This window comes from Barbus barbus (genome assembly GCF_936440315.1).
Source record: "Barbus barbus genome assembly, chromosome: 14".
Taxonomy (NCBI): Eukaryota; Metazoa; Chordata; class Actinopteri; order Cypriniformes; family Cyprinidae; genus Barbus; species Barbus barbus.
The window spans coordinates 17,298,954-17,316,441 of record NC_136742.1 but is presented as its reverse complement, the minus strand read 5'-3'; the positions used below and the strand labels follow the sequence as shown (position 1 = coordinate 17,316,441).

Below are 17,488 nucleotides of genomic sequence, written 5' to 3'. Positions count from 1 at the left end.
TTCCTTGAAAGAGAATTTACTTTTTAACACCTGCATGTTCATCTGTAAACATCTGTAGAAATATACATTTGGATTTGTGGTACAGTGCTCTGGGGTTTTACTTTTCTAATCTTTGACTGGACCTCCTTTATTCCCATTATCTGCATTGGAAATGTCTGAGGTCACCAGCTGGGAATCATGCCTCCATTAGACAGGCAGAAAGGGAGAAACCCTCACGTCCCTGTAGGAGGCCTATAAATAGAGTTAGCTTCCAAGAGGAACAGGGAAAAGTTGCAAGCACATGTGAGCATGTGTGTGAACCGGTGTAGAGCATTTGCCTTAGCGTGAGTGTTTATTTGTGTACATGACCAGGGGTGTGCCTCCACCAGAATATAAAGGAACTGAGGAGTAAAATAAGGATTAAGGACTAAGAGAAAATTGAGCGATACTGATACTGATCCCTATTTATTCATCGCTTCTTTGGCATCTGACATCAAATAGCAATATGGCAGAAGAACAGAAGTTCTCAGAAACATCTGTCCAACTGACTGAAGCTGCTCCACAGACTGTGGGCAGTGGTTTTACTGCCCTGGGAAACATTTATTCAGCCATTTTAGGCCGCAACGAGACTGTTAAAGATGCTAGGCGTCTCAAGGACTTTCAGGAGCTCAGAGACAAATACGTACTTAAGAAAGTGCTGTTTGAAGACCCACTGTTCCCTGCCCAGGATTCCTCTCTCTTTTACAGTGAAAAGTTCCCTCTAAAGCTTGAATGGAAGCGCCCGTCGGTGAGTGACCTATAGGTGGCACTGTGCATGAGATCGGTTCTGACCCTCTGTGGAACAGATGTTGTTTGGATAAAATGATAATAGAATTTCTGCAGCTCTGCATGGGGATATTTTCTTCTTGGCTAATTCAAAATTCTAAATGCATTTAAATGTAATGTAATTGAATTCAATTTAATTTGAATAAATTAAATATTTTAAATTTTGTTTCAGTTTTTCACTTGGTTTTTGAGAATGACACTATTTCGACAAACTATTTCCCCGTCTAAATACTGTAAAGCTGATATAAAGCCACCGAGTGTTGGGGACATGGCTGCGGTTTAGCACGCTCTGGAGTCTCAGGCAGCTGACTTGTCAAATCATGCATGCTATGTTGTGCCAGAGCTTCATAAAGCAGAGCTCTACCTGATAATGGACTTGTGTCAATAGGTTTGATATGTATATATTTTCTTATCACTATTAAATAATGTAAATAAAGATGTTGAAGTAGCACCTTGTTTTTAAAGTATAGAAATTTGCATTAGTGTCCTAGGTGGATATTATGTGGTGTTTTTTGTCAGTCCATCTTATGTAACTTCTAAAAGGTTAACCTATTTGTTTTGCCTGATGTGTCACAGACATTTACTAGCCTCACTTCATAATACTGCTTCAGAGAAACAGGTTACTGGTCGTTAAATACATTTTTGGATTGGTGCTTCAAAAAGTCAGTCACGCATTTTCATATGCATTTATTGACATTTTAAAAATCATGAGAAGGATTTACATATTGTACATCATTGTGCCTTGACCTCTTTTGAGATGCAGCTCACAAAAACGTGCTAGCGAAGTTCCGGTCAGCAAACTTTATGACCCATGGACAACAGCTGCTGAATTTCTGTGGTGGTGCTGATCTTCACAGATATAGTCATATTCTTTTTCTGAAGCTAGTTGGAGTCTAAAAATACAGTTATTATGTCAAATATTTTTTATAACAGTTATAAATATTTGATTCTCTTTCCTAAACAGGAAATTTGTAGCAATCCACAGTTCATTCTTGGAGGAGCCAACAGGACAGATATCTGCCAAGGAGACCTGGGTATGAAAGTATAAATGCATGACATTCTAAATGCATAAAAAATAATGTGTCTAGGGATGCACCAATATTAAAATTTTATGGTAATATCGATAAGAAAATAATTATTTTTCTGTCATGGTCTTATGAATGGTCGATATTAAAATTCTATTTGGTCTATAAATAAAATAAAATTAAAATTCTATTTAGTCTATAAATCATTTTATAAACAAAAAACTAAAATCAACCATTTTAAATGCTAAGTGTATTTAGGCACAGCATGAAAATTAGATATCCATTTTGAAAATTGCCAAAGATTACTTGCATTTAGATTACTAAAGGTAATAACTAGCACCTGCTCGTGACCTGCATACAGGGATTTCCTTTCCTTTCAGCGTTTCCAAATACTCTGTTGGAAAATAGATCAGTTGCGTGACACGGAAGGCTTGAAGAAATGACTAAAGTGTCTGCTGCGGTATCTGTGTTGCGGTGCTGTGTTCCACAGAGGCATCCGGTGAATGCAAGAGGCGCATAGAGCAAAGGCCTTCATTTCTGCACCTGTAGAGTGTACAGCTTTGTATACCCAAAGGATTTTCAGGTCTTTTTTTTGTTTGTTTACTTTAACCTTTTGATTTTTTTTCATGAGCAATACTGCATAATTTTTTTAATTTTTTTTATTTTTACTTTGATAAAGGTGAGTCTACTATTTTAAATAGTGAAAGTGAATGTGTACTGCATAAGTACAACTTATGCGTAATGCATTATATTCCAAGCATAAAATATTTTTTATATTATTTTTTATATTTTTTAACTGAACTGATCTTGAAGTGTCTTGAGGAGTGTTATGCTGAACTCTATTCAAAACTATGGCATTTTTCTAATTGTATTACAATTATTATGCATGCAGTTTCATTATTTGTATTTCTAAATAAATATCTAAATATTTTAGATATTTACTAACGTTTCTATGTTTCTGTGTAATGCTAATATTGTATTTATGTTTTTATTTGTATTTGTATGACCATTAAAATTAAATAATGACTTTAAAATGTTTATTAAAAGGTGGTGCAAACCCCTAAAACAATGGGTTACAGCAAATATATACATTTATACCTTACATTTCTATGTTGAAAATAAAATGTCACATATATTTAATTTAAAAAAAATATGTGTTGCTAAAACCTTATTTTCGGTGATATATTAACATCTGCAGGAGACTGCTGGCTGCTGGCTGCCATTGCTTGCCTGACCCTTAATGATATAGTCCTGAAGAGGGTGGTTCCTCATGACCAGAGCTTCACTGAAAACTATGCTGGCATTTTCCATTTCCAGGTAAGAACATCAAACCATATGGACCATCCTTTACCGTCTGATGAATAAAGCACAAACTTAACTCACTCTTTGACTATTCTTCTAGTTTTGGCGCTATGGGGAGTGGATGGATGTGGTTGTGGATGATCGACTTCCTACATACAAAAACCAGTTGGTGTTCACCAGGTCTGGACAGAAGAATGAATTTTGGAGTGCTCTTCTGGAGAAGGCATATGCAAAGTAATTTTTTTTTGTTTAATTAAAAAGTAACACATAATACTTTGTCATTGTAGGCCTGTTTATGCTTTTCTATATATACTTGGTCTGTGTCAAAAAATCAGTCCAAGGTGCTAAATGTGATGGTTTGACTTCTGGATCCTAGACTGCACGGCTCTTATGAGGCTTTAAAGGGAGGAAACTCACTGGAAGCCATGGAGGACTTCACTGGAGGAGTAACTGAGTTCTATGAGATTACAGAGGCCCCGAAGGAGCTGTACAACATCATGAGAAAGGCTCTGAAGAGAGGGTCCCTCATGAGCTGTGCCATAGATGTATGTATTCTAAATGAACTGGATGCTGTTCTGGTAAAAACCAGCTGAATCTGATAAATGTATCTGATACTTCCATGTGTGTGCTGTATCTAAAATGTACTAACTATTGAGCTTACTGTTACACACTCTTATCTGTGTTTGTTTGCACATTTTAGATAGACTGTCTTTCTACAGGTTATATCAATATGCCAGTAGGTGGCAGCAAATGAGTCCTTGATTCAAATGATTTGTTCAAAAAGTATGATGATTCATTTAAGGAGGAAACAAATGACAGGCTGCATTAATTAGTTTCCTAAAGTAATTAGTTTGTGTCTGTTAAAAAAATCTATATAGTATGAATGTGTAAAGTGTGAATGTAATTCGGACATTTTACGTTCGTTATGTTGTCATTGCCATGTCACCTAGCAGTGTCAGTTGGCTTATGGGATAGTAAAGTGTCTATCAGAAGTGCTCTTTTACTGTTTTATGAACAATATAAATTCGGTCTCTCACATAGGCTACTGTGTTTCATCTACTGTCTAGTAGGGAAGTATGAGATTTTGAATGCAGCACCGTCTGTAACAAGTCATTGAATCAACCATTCAAAGGATTCATTCAAATACAATGATTCTTTCAAGAGCTAAACCCTGCTATGTTTTATTTACTCAGAAATGTGAAATGGTTGATTGCTTGGGGTTTTGAACTATTTTCATTGGCGAAGCAAAAATAAACTGACGTAACAAAAAAAAAAAAAAAAATCTAAAATGACTGAACTGTTACACATCACAGACCAACTCTTGCTCATATGATATTAATTATATAATTAACTGATATCACATATATAATGAAGCATTTTAATAAAAACTGCTGCATTAATGTGACATGCCATTCCATTTTGCTGCTTCTGCACAGGTTTTGGTTCCAACTGCTCAAAGGACTAAAACAGTATCTGGACTTGTGACAGGCCATGCATATTCAGTCACTGGAGTTGAGCAGGTGGGCTTGTCATGTAATCGAGCATTGATATCAAACCTCACAATACAGAACATTGTGTGAAGATGCATGCAGTTAGTGTTATTTTAGTATCATTGAGATACTATTATAGTTTTATTAATATTTAGTTTTTTATATTTTCGGTTTTAATTTGATTTAATTATTATTATTATTTTAGAAATATTTCCTAGGAAACTACATTAAAAATAGTTTTTTATATTTAACTTTATAAGTAATGAAATGTCTTTTTATGTTTTAGTTTTAACCCTGGTCTTAGCCTCCACTGCATCTTTCAATGCAATAGCAAAAACCTTGTTCACAGGGTAAACGTAAGGATGGTAAAGACCTTATGATCCGTCTGGTTCGTGTGCGAGACCCCTGGGGAGTAGCCCCCCCTCCTACCTGTAAGTCTAATGATTGGGCTGCACTAGCCACATCTGAGCAAGACAAGGAGAGACTCCGGCCTACAGAGCAAGGGGAGTTCTGGTTAGTTCGCAAGCTTCCATAAAGTCTCAAACAGTTTATTACACTTCATTTAATGCTCATAAATGGAAGCCGGTACCTCTTATCATTTTGCTCATTTTTCTTCAATCAAGGATGTGCTTTGAGGAGTTTAAGAAGAACTTCACCAAACTGGAGATCTGTAATCTCACTCCAGACACTCTTGAGGATGACCAGATGTTCAAGTGGAATGTGACCATACATGAGGGCCGATGGGTGAAAGGCTGCTCTGCTGGTGGCTGCAGAAACTTTCCCGGTATTTTCTTGCAAAATTGTCGAATCGTTTGCCTTCATGAGTTGGTTTTATAAGCACCTTAAATTAACAATACTGATATTTTTCATGGAGATATATAATTTTTATTTTTAGATTTGCCATTTTCATGGTTTAAGTTTTTTTTATTTCAGCAAATTTTTATTTAATTTCTAGTAATGGAAAAGTTTTTATGGTTTTTACTACTTTTATTTATTTATTTGGAAACAAAAAAGTTTAAGCATAATTTCCCAATAATCCCTTTCTGTCCATTTGATCACAGATACATACTGGACAAACCCTCAGTTCCGCCTGGCTCTTCTGGAGGCGGACACCAAAGAGAAGACCTGCACGGTGGTGGTGGCATTAATGCAGAAGGGCAGAAGAAAAGAGTGCTTCTCAGGTGCCACCCTACACAACATTGGATTCGCCATCTATGAGGTACGATCAATTTAATGGCAATGGACATGAGCGGGAAGTTATAATAGTTCTCAGGGAATTTGTTTGTTCCTTCTAGATACTGAATATTTTGAGCTGAAAGCATGATTTAAACAACTACTACAACATTTATTCACACACAATCACTCTCTCAATAATGCATTCAAACAAATGTAATCTTTCATCTGTATCCAATTTCAAATGAGCAAAAATCTGTAAGAAATGCATCGATCCGTAGGAAAAATAACTGACGAAAACGTACTGATATTTTCATCACAAAAAAAAAAAAAAATTGCACTGCAAAAATCAGCAATATGCCTTTTAATGCTGACAACCATGTAATTAGCTTGTCATGTGGCAGGAAAAAAAGTTTGCACACTAGTGTTCCAATAAGCCACGTTGAAACAATCTTTTATTTATTTTATTTTTTTAATATAGGCCTATGAACAGAACTGTGATACTGAAATACTTTAGCTGCGGAGCAAAGGCAGAGCGGTGTTTCTGATTTCAGTGAGCGCGGAGGGGAGATTGTTGACGCTCCACTCACATAGCCTACTCTGCCTGTCACCGCCACACAAATGTGGCATTTTGTTAATGACTGTCCTACCACAGGATTTAACACCGAGTAACAGCTCACAGTTACAAAAGACACTGTAACAGTATGTTCTGGCCCGCCATCTAGTGGTGAAATAGTTTTTTGGCCCGATACCAAACTTACTTGCCGACCCCTGCTCTATGGCTTTGGTGTGAAAGCCCCTTTTTGTAACCTTAATTTTTGTAGACTAAATATGCAAGGCTATAGTTAGTTATTTTCAGTTAATTACTATGGTTGCTGATTTATTTCAACACTGTTTTTACCCACTGTCTTTCCCAGGTTCCTAAAGAGGTATGACTACATCATGAAGAGACCGCAATGATGACATCATATGTCAGTGTGACTGCATTTAAACAGACACATCTTTGTTGATTGCCAGTACTTCATTAAATTTAAGACTTTAAATCTGTTAAATACTGCATGATGTATTTGGTCATAGAAAACTTGTAAATATCAGGGATTTGTAAAGTTGGGATTTTAGGTCTGGAATACTATTTCTAAATAGAATACAGATTTTTATCAGCTATAAAATATTTATTTCAATTGGTTGGACCACAAATAATAAGGAATAACTTAATAATTAGTAAAAAAAAAAGAAAAAAAAGTCACATTTGTTTGCCTTGTTTGTATTCTATCTGCTATCCTGATTTTAGATGAAGGGCAACCAACAACAGCTGCCAAAGGATTTCTTCCTGTATAATGCTTCCACAGCTCGCTGCAAGTCTTACGTTAACATGCGTGAGGTGACGGAGCGTTTCTGCCTGAAACCGGGCGAGTATGTCATCATTCCATCCACCTTTGATCCCCACAAGGAGTCTGAGTTTCTGCTCAGAGTCTTCTCTGAGAACAGGAGCACCTCAGAGTGAGTCTTAACATTGATTGTGCACGTCAAATCAGTCATTATAATAATATTGACCAGTATTAATTACCAATACATCATTAGTTTAGTTATATACTGTAAATAAATGTGTCTCTGGATCACAAAACCAGACTTAAGTCACTGGGTTATATTTGTAGCAATAGCCAAAAATACATTGTATGGGTCAAAATTATCGATTTTTCTTTTATGGCAAAAATCATTAGGATATTAAGGAAAGATCATGTTCCATGAAGATATTTTGTAAATTTCCTACCGTAAATATATCAAAACTTAATTTTTGATTAGTAATATGCATTGCTAAGAATTTAATTTGGACAACTTTAAAGGTGATTTTCTCAATATTTAGATTTTTTGCACCCTCAAATTCCAGTTTTTCAAATAGTTGTACAGGTACATCTCAAAAAATTAGAATATCATGAAAAAGTTCATTTTTTCTTGTAACTTATTTCAAAAAGTGAAACTTCCATATATTTTAGATTCACTACATGTAAAGTAAAACATTTCAAAAGTTTTTTTGTCTTAATTTTGATGATTAGAGCTTACAGCTCATGAAAGTCAAAAATCAGTATCTCAAAATATTAGAATATTTACATTTGAGTTTCAATAAATGACCATCCCTACAGTATAAATTCCGGGTATCTCTTATTCTTTGAAGCCACAATAATGGGGACTGCTGACTTGGCAATGATCCAGAAGACAAACATTGACGCCCTCCACAAAGAGGGTAAGTCACAGAGGGTCATTACTGAAAGGAGTGGCTGTTTACAGAGTGCTGTATCAAAGCATATTAAATGCAAAGTTGACTGGAAGGAAGAAATTGGGTAGGAAAAGGTGCACAAGCAACAGGGATGAACGCAAGCTTGAGAATACTGTCAATCAAAGCTGATTCAAACATTTGTGAGAGCTTCACAAGGAGTGGACTGAAGCTGGAGTCAGAGCATCAAGAGTCACCACGCTCAGACGTCTTCAGGAAAAGGTCTACCAAGCCACTTCTGGAACAGAAACATCGTCAGAAGCGTCTTACCTGGGCTAAGGAGAAAAAGAACTGGACTGTTGCTCAGTGGTCCAAAGTCCTCTTTTCAGATGAAAGTAAATTTTGCATTTCATTTGGAAATCAATGTCTGGAGTCTGGAGGAAGACTGGAAAGGCACAGAATCCAATTGATATATTCAATATATGAAAGTTTCACTTTTTTAAATAAGTTACAAGAAAAAATTAACTTTTTCACCATATTCTAATGTATGTATGTGTATATATATATATATATATATATATAATGCTTCATATACAAATGTACGTATAAAATGTATGTATCTGTTATTCTAAAGACTTTTCAGTGACAAGTTATTAAGGGTTTCAAATGTAAGCTCTTATTACAGTCAGATATGTTTTAAAAAGAACCTCTTGACCTGCTAATGCCCCTGTGTTTGGCTGACAGCTGCATGTTTTCTCTCAGGGTTATAGATGCAGAGATTGAGATGGAGCCTGTGGTGAGTCCACACCTGTCTCTGTCTGTCTGTCATGTTCTATGCCACCTCATACTTCATCCTGTCTCCATGTTTGTCTTTGAATCACTACGTCAAGTGGTTTGGTCTCTTGAATGTAGCAGATCATTAATTTAGTGCAACCGAAAACTAAAGTAGCTAGGTCAGTTTTTTTCTTCCTCTGCATAATCAAAAAATAGAATAAAAAAATATATTTTTATATCTAATGTTTCACTTTCTTATACCAACAGACGGATATCAAGAAGAAAAACAAGGTAAATATGGAAATGAGATTAAAATGTTCCATCAATTTCTTTCCTTTCCTGTTTGACATTCTATGTTAGCACATGTCAGATGATAGAAAGGATAAAAAAAAGATGGAAAAGGAGATGAAAAATCATTGTGATGTGATGTTCTGTTAATTGGCTGCACTGCTGTAGACACGCAGCTCTGTTTTCATCTTCAGTTCTGCTTCAGTAATGACAAACAGCATGCGCACAGCATAAGGTGGTACAGTATGTCAAAACTACACTCAAAATGCTCTATAAAGAAAATAAATATAAACACTGAACTATTTAAAGGCACAAGCACACAAATTTTTAGATGTCCACTAATTTGGTTTTTGTACATTCAGTATTTCTTATTTCTCATGTTTAGCCATTTGACGAGGAGGAGACTGAAGAGGAAAAGCAGTTCAGAGCCATCTTTCAGCAGATAGCTGGAGACGTGAGTGCAGTTATGGAAATGCACTTTTGAATGCCATATTCACTTCACACTATCATTGGGACTCTGTTTCTTCTTGCAGGACATGCAGATTAATGCCAATGAACTCAGAACTGTCCTTAATAGAGTGGTTGCCAAACGTGAGTAAAATCTTATTGTCTGCCACTGATCGTCTTATGAATGTTTCTGTCTGCAGGGTTTTGATAATCTATCCATTTCTTTCCCCAGATAAAGAGTTGAAAACAGAGGGTTTCAGTCTGGAGAGCTGCAGAAGTATGATTGCACTTATGGATGTATCCTTCACTGTGCATTATAGGCAAAAATATATGTACTTTATGCTCAACCACTAGCTCACTCATTTTCATATTATTTGTAATAATAATTAGACATTATAATTTGGTAGTAAAACATGTTGCACATTTTATTGGTCCAGACTGCAGAGATATGTATTTTGTAAAACTTTTGCAACTGTTCTTTATTACTTAATAAGAAACACCACAATAATTAAATTGTATTGTCTGTTAGGAAGTTACTTTAAAATGCAAAGTATTGACAATCAAACACAATTTCTGTAAACACTTGCAAAAGTGTGTCCCATAGGGTAGTAAAGTTCTACACACACTTGTGGTCTTCATGTCCACTTGAACCAAATACAGGAACTATATCAAGTAAGTAGACAAGTGGTCAAGTGCAAGTGTGGGTATTTGGACAGGCCCTATGCATCCCTCTCCCATCTTCCTCTGTAGATTGAAATTACTTGCTGAAAGTATGTGAAAAGTGCCCTGGATGATTTGTCACACATTGTTTTGTTATTTCAAGTTCAAAATTTGTCACATGCATGATGGCACAAATCCATACAAAGGCTCAGAAATGTAACTTAACCACGACACCTTAGACTGATGGGACAGGCCACCTGAACCTGCAAGAGTTTAAACACTTATGGAACGAGATTAAAAAGTGGAAGGTATGCTATTGTTTTTGCCTTCATAAAGCAGGTTCCGTCATGTTCCTTTGTAATAATACACTGTATTATTTCAAGCCATAGATGCATGGTTTCTCTGTACATTTGTTTCAGCTGGTGTTCACACGTTATGATACAGACAAATCCAGTACGATCAGCAGTTTTGAGATGAGGAACGCTCTTACTGAAGCAGGTCAGGCATCTTTATTCAACTTGTAATTTGATGATATACACATTTTTAATGGGCTGATCCCTGAGTTATTTCTCTGTACCTCAGGTTTTCAACTCAACAATCAGCTGTATGACATTATTTGTATGCGATACGCCAATGAACACATGGAGCTGGATTTCGACAGCTACATTAGCTGCTTAGTGCGACTCGAGGGAATGTTCAGTAAGTGTCTTTTCTGTTCAGACATATTCTTCTTCTAAAGTACCATTACGTTCATTCAGGCATTACAACCAAGATTTTGAAGTGAGACTTTATAGCTATCAGGTACTTGTAGTAAACGATTCTTCTGCAGGGGCATTCAGAGCCTTTGACAGGGATGGAGATGGCATTATCAAGCTCAATGTTTTTGAGGTGAGCTGAGCAGCAGCATTTTTGTTCTTCATTTGTTTATTGAATATTAACAGAACAAAGATTTACAAGCAGCATGGTTTAAAAAAAATGTATTCTTTGTACTGATCACTGCTATTTACATTCTAACCAGTTCCTGTTTTCTACACTATATACACAGTGGCTTCAACTGACCATGTATGCCTAAAGACAAACACAGAGGTTAGCCTGGTGGAAAGCGAATGGTCTTTTCCCATTTTCAACTTTCATAAAGTGGAGAAAGGTCTGGATAAGAATCAGTTGTACTGTACACCACTGCAGCTTCTTCAGCAAATGCTGGTCTAGAACAAACTGGACTGATTATGAGCTACTGAATGAACGATGACCGCTCATTTATGTCTTGTACAAAGCACTTATTTGGTCGACTATCCCTTTAAGGTGACAATGTCATGCCTAAAACAACACTCATTTGAACCCATCCTTGTAAAATGTGTGTGCTACTGTGCAACTGTAAATAATTCAACTGAATAAAGAGTTCAACACTGCACCGTTCTATTCCAGTTGTTACCATAGCCATGATCTGCAAAGCATAAACAAACAGCACATAATAGTACAACAGATGTGTATCATGACTGCAAGCAAAGGACAAACATATGATTAACCTTGAGTATGAACGAAGTGTCTTGTGCTGGAGTAGCAAGAACACAAGATGATTCAAAACAACCAAATGTTTTGAGCATTTTAAAATATGATACAGATTCCTGTGAATAAAACAACTATAAACCTCTGAGAGCAAGTGTGAATGAATATGCTAGTATGTAGTCTTGTAAGCAATCTTAATTGCCATTTTGAAAATCTTTTAACTGACCTGAATCTTCAGATGGATGGAAGCTTTGCTGGACTCTGTAACATCTACGACATTTTATCATGCCAGAATCAGAGCAAAAAAAGGATGAATTTTTTCTTTTAGAAATATTCTGCCTCTGTCGGATCAAATTAATGCATAATCTAATGTGATTTGCCATAAAACTAGAGTTGAAATCTGTTCTAATGGTACAGTTATGTGATTTGCAATTCAGCACTTGCTCACAGAGCTCAAGTTTGTGCACTGAGAGGTAGGTCCAGCATCAGATACTTCTGGGAGTGGGTCTTGTGTTGCAGCTGCTCTGTGAGGCTCATTGGGTTGCTGAAGACCAATCCTTCCTCAGAGGTTCATGCAGCTGTCAAGATTCATTTAGCACCTCCTGCTGGTCACCAGGATCTGACCAAACATTTCAAGCACAAACTATGACTATGCATTAATATACACATACATAATTACATATTAATCTCAGACTTTAAAAAAAATAAAAATTAAGTGGGAATATGTTGTTAGTTAATGAGTTGAACTGAATAAATATATTACAGATGTTACAAGAGCTCTTACCCTTCATATCCTGCAGAATCTTTATGCGCTGTGCCCTGAGCGAGGCCATTTCTGAGGTTACCTGACAACAGAGGGGTTTATATTGTTTGAAAATAATTGTTAATTACATAATGTATTCATTGTACAATTTACAGTATAATTAATATTCTCTTGCATTAGTATATGTATATAATAGTGCATTATACATTTTAGGAGTATAGTAGTATAAATTGGTTACAGAAAAAACTATCTTTGAAAAAGATAAAAAAAGGAAAAATATCTTTGTCTTACTATAAGCAAAACTGCTCATGAAGTATGTAAAGAGCTTGTTATGCAGATTAATATAACAGCCATGTACCTCTTGTTTAACAGCTAGTAGACGCTGAACTTCTGTGTATGCGCTCTGCAGGGTGGAGTACGCCTGGAACAGCTGCTCACCTACATTCTCAAAAGAGCTGGTTAACTCCTCTTCTTTCAAAGACAGCGACATCAACTTATTCACTTTTCCTGGGATTTAGATACACACAGATAAACAATTATGACATGTACTAGTGTGTTTCTGGAAGAGACACTGCTGAGTTATCAGTTACAGCTGGTTTAACATCTATTAAATAATTCATGACTAATTTGTGTTATATGAAAAAGATATTAACATATTTTACTTATTCTCCAAATAAAACTTAAAATAGGAAATCTAAATTTGAATTTTTTGCATTAATAAAATTAGATAATTTAAATAAAAATAATTCCATTCAAAATGTATTTAAATAAGAAATAATAAAATTGAATACTCACTTTTTCTGGATATTTTGTTGTTTGTCTCAGGATTCAGATCATGTAAATCATCCTGTAAAATTAATAAAACTCTTACGATACATTTCTATGAACTCCAGATGATTCCATTTGATACAACTTCACTCTAAAACTCTTACTTGTTTTCTTTTCTTGGTTTTCTGGACGTTGCAGATGGCGGCTTCAAAGCTGCTGTGATGCTCCAGTGATGTTTCTCCCTGTTTGGTCTCACACTCATTTGGTTGGTTTTTCTGAACATGCGCAGTATGAGGCTGAACATTTTCAACGATCTTCAACTCATTTCCTGAAGCCTGGCTTTTGAACATGTCAGCCAGGACAGATACAGGCAGAAGAGAATCTGCGTATGGTTCTTGTCCACTCGTGCATTCTCTAGGGAAAAAAAGATGTTAAGGAGATCATAGTTTAAATGTTAAAGACAACAGATCTTCATCTAAGGTTAAAGTCATTGCACACGGAGTCCGAAACTTTCATCCGTCAGAAAAAAAATTGGGATCAGTTTAGATTTTCTGCATTTTCGCATCCCTAGCATGCATTTGGATAGGAATGGATGAGGCATACGACTCCGTGTGCAATGACCTTCAGGAAGACTTTTAAGACTGAAAAATGCTCTTGGATCCAATTTTATGGCTAACTCTCAAGAGACCATAAAAGAATGAGTCTCAAAGAATTTAAGCAAATAAAACTCAATTTACTCACCTGGTCATGCCCTGTTCACTCTGTGATGCCGCTCTATTTACTTTCAACATAGACTTTTTGGAACGAGTGTCTAGTGCTGGATTAAGAACAGCAGCTTCATTCCGAGTTGCTGCCTTCTGTGTTAAACTAACTCCCCTTTCTGCGGTCAAGTTGGGTATGTTGGCCTCCATCCTGCTTTGAACCAGTCCAGGGGCACATGTTGGCTCAGCAGCAGCACCATCTTCAGTTTCTGGTGGAGTCACGTCGTTCACACAAACATCTGTACCTTTTCCATCAGGGTTGGGTAGAGTGCCATGAGCAGACATTTCTTGAGGAATATTTTCTGATGGTCTCTCAAGACAAGGCCTTTTCACAAGTGGCCCATTTGATCTGTCCATATCAAATATGCTCTCTTGTCTCTGTGAAGGCAAGTTTTGGTTATGCTGGATAGATGTTGGATGGTCATTTTGATTTTCCGAAAAGGACATGAAATGGCATGATGGTGGCAACTGGTTGGCTTCGAACTCCTCATTCACCATGAAAGGTGTTGTCCAATGCTCGTGCTCAGCTGTGCTTCTTGTCTGAATGAACCTCAATGTCTTCTGCCTTTTTGATTCTTTCCTCTTCTCGAATTTCTCTTTCTTTTTCATAAATCTAACAAGAAAGAAACAACAGGTCTTACAGCACAAAACTAATGCTATTGACCAAATAACTGGCAAACGCAAATGCATTTGAATCATTCAACCATCAGCCATTCCAAAGATGTACAATTAAACATATAACCACATGAATGAGCTGACAATGAGCTTACCTTTCTTGGTCTCTTTGGGCACAAAGGTCTTTAAGCTCATTAAATTCAACACTGTAGTCCACTGTAGTTTTTCCATGTTTTCTATTATTCGTCAAACCCGATAGCTTCATTTTGTGATATTGCGTGGAAATATGCTTCTTAAACGCTGCTATTCCTGTCATAGTCATTTCGCAGGCCCAACACTTATGCTCTTGTTCACTGTTAGAAGAAAAGCATATATTTGACATTGCATTAATAAAGATGAAGTTCAGCTTTTTCCATGGAACTCAAAAGGAGTTATTAAGCAGAATGTCTAAGCGGTTTACGTGGCTCTTCCTGAAGCTTCACCAAGGCTCCATTTATTTGATCAAAAATCATTCTAATATGCTGATTTGCTGCTTAAGAAATATTTCATAATATTACCGATGTTGAAAACAGTTTTTCTGCTAAACATTTTTTGTGGAAACTCATATTTTTTTCAGGATTCTTTGATGAATAGAAAGTTCAAAAGAACACCATTTATTTAGTAAGATCATAAAAGTCTTTCATGTCCATTTTTAAATAATGAGTAAATGATAAAATAATTTTCATTTCTATGTGAACTTTCTTTTAAAGCAGGGCATGACACACAACACTTTTTAGTTCCATACCTGCCCTTCAATTGCTCAACTATCTGATGGTGGATAAAACTGTGCATATGTTTGTCCCACTCCTGTTACAACAAAGACAAAGTTAATTATAAAAGAACAGATCTATATTCATAGCCATAATGTGCCTAAACATTACAGCCTAAAATGACCCTAAAACATACCATTTGGGAAAGCAAATGCCAATGAGTTATAGGTCCACCATTGCACCATACACAAAAGCATTTCTTACTGATAATATGATTTTAATTCCCTGAAAAAAATAATAAAGCTGAATATTGTAGGCTCCATCCAACATTGTTTCTCCCATAGGGAAGGTAGTACTGTCCTGTACATTATTAACTCTACCATTTATACTTTGATTTACTCTACTTCTACTATTACTCTACCAAAAAAACAAAATTACTGACCTGTTCATCAAAACGATTAAGGCAGATAGAACATTTTTCCAGATCTTTTTGCTCTCTCCTAAATGGATAAAAAAAAAAAAAAATTCATCTTTGGATCCAGTACACAAACAAATTATTATTAATAAAATAATAATAAGCAAGCTCATTTTAAACCGCAAATTTATCAAAATTTAACAGCATTACTTAAAAAAAAATGCATTATTAACAATACAGATAGATGTATTTAATGTATAAGGTAACAAACTTACCCCTCTGGCTCTCTTAGACCAAAAGGGGCTTCTACTTCATTTTCAGTCAGGTCAATATTGTAGTCCGGTTTAAAAGGTTTGAAAAAATGTTTTTTATCTCGGAGTTTAAACAGATTTTGTGTGTGCTTGCGGGTAGCAATATGCTCTTTGTACTGCTCTAGTCCCATCACAGATACATCACACGCCCAACACTTATGCAGCTGTTCACTGCAACAACAAAAGTGCTTATTTCAAATGACGTTATATTGCTGAGAAAGACACTATAATCAGTTCAGTGTAATTCCATACCTGCCCTTGATCTTCTCGATTGCTTCATGGTGTAAATAGGAATGCATATGCATATGTATAAACTGTATAAACAAAATAAATACAAATATACATTTAATCAAGTAGTGAGAGGCATAAATGAAAACACATCATCGTTGAGTTCATTCACCACTGAGTATTGCATTGCATTTAATATATTAAAAGATAAACCAAAAATTGATGACTCATCCTGCACTCACTCGTGTTGTCCAATCAAATATCTACACTGCCCTGCCCAGTAATAGCATCTGCAACAAACTAGCAAATACCTAGTATATTCATGGCTATCACATAAAAATCTAAAATTTTAATGTTTTTAATGTATCCAAGCCATACTGTTTAAGGATGCAACAGAGAACAACAAATAAGATTAAAACACCCATTTGCTTCAAATAGAAATAGTTAAACAAACATACAAACCTTGTACGGCTCACTGCAGATAAAACATCTATTGCCAATGTTGGTTTTGGTTTTCTTGGTCTTTTTACTCATCGTTGTGGTGTTTCTGAACGTAAATGAAAGAAACCCAGCCGGAATTTCTCGTTCACATTCACTACGGACACGATGTTTTGACTTACAATAGAGCTAGCGATTATAATTATTAATTTGAACGGATGCTAGGTATTCAAGCTGGAAGACTCCTGTCATAAACATTAATCAGGGCACCCACAGATAATCACAAACTGAGAGATTACTGATCAATTTTATATCAATCTTAAGAGATGACAGACCTTTTAAAAAGACAGTTTGTATGAGTTTTCAGTTTGTTGCGATGCCCGTCCACGTGTTTGCTGAATCAGTCCATATTGACTGGATAATGTTGCCAGATCTCGTAAAAACAAGTGTACAACATACGCAAATTATCTGATCAAAATAAGTCCAAATAAGCGATTATAATAATTTTATTTAAATAAGACTAAAAAAATCCTTAGGAAAATGTATGTTGGGAAAGTGTAATTCGTGACTTTACACGTTTATAAACGAGTTTTCGCTCATTTTCTGCAGACATGGCAACACAGCTGTAAGCACAGTTCTCTTGAACTGACACAGAAATCGCGAGAACTGGTGAACTCGTGGTGTGGCTGCAATTAAAATAATATATGTTCAGTTTTTTACTGAACAATTCTGCTGCAAATCTTCTAAAAGTATTTATAT

General features: G+C 35.8%; 2 protein-coding genes across 2 annotated transcripts; one reads left to right on the top strand and one right to left on the bottom strand.

Annotated features, from left to right (window-relative positions):
• Positions 1-484: 484 nt before the first annotated feature.
• On the top strand, positions 485-11,247 carry LOC306880357 (calpain-3-like; the record flags this gene model as incomplete). The annotated part of the gene is made up of 21 exons (XM_079433853.1): positions 485-766; positions 1,769-1,838; positions 3,028-3,146; positions 3,232-3,365; positions 3,508-3,676; positions 4,568-4,651; positions 4,971-5,134; positions 5,245-5,405; positions 5,683-5,840; positions 6,712-6,723; positions 7,086-7,294; positions 8,769-8,802; positions 9,048-9,071; positions 9,454-9,522; positions 9,602-9,659; positions 9,748-9,812; positions 10,415-10,483; positions 10,595-10,673; positions 10,758-10,874; positions 11,005-11,063; positions 11,221-11,247. The coding sequence occupies 21 exons, from the start codon at positions 485-487 to the stop codon at positions 11,245-11,247; spliced, it is 2,163 nt and encodes a 720-aa protein (XP_079289979.1).
• On the bottom strand, positions 9,918-17,327 carry LOC306879729 (uncharacterized protein). Its single transcript, XM_079432884.1, has 12 exons — positions 16,754-17,327; positions 16,316-16,377; positions 16,028-16,234; positions 15,780-15,837; positions 15,373-15,434; positions 14,744-14,941; positions 13,954-14,586; positions 13,377-13,626; positions 13,240-13,291; positions 12,803-12,951; positions 12,466-12,526; positions 9,918-12,300 (listed from the first exon to the last, which is right to left on the bottom strand). Exons 1-12 carry the CDS (start codon positions 16,823-16,825, stop codon positions 12,263-12,265), a joined length of 1,842 nt encoding a protein of 613 aa, XP_079289010.1. The 5' UTR covers positions 16,826-17,327; the 3' UTR covers positions 9,918-12,262.
• Positions 17,328-17,488: the final 161 nt, after the last annotated feature.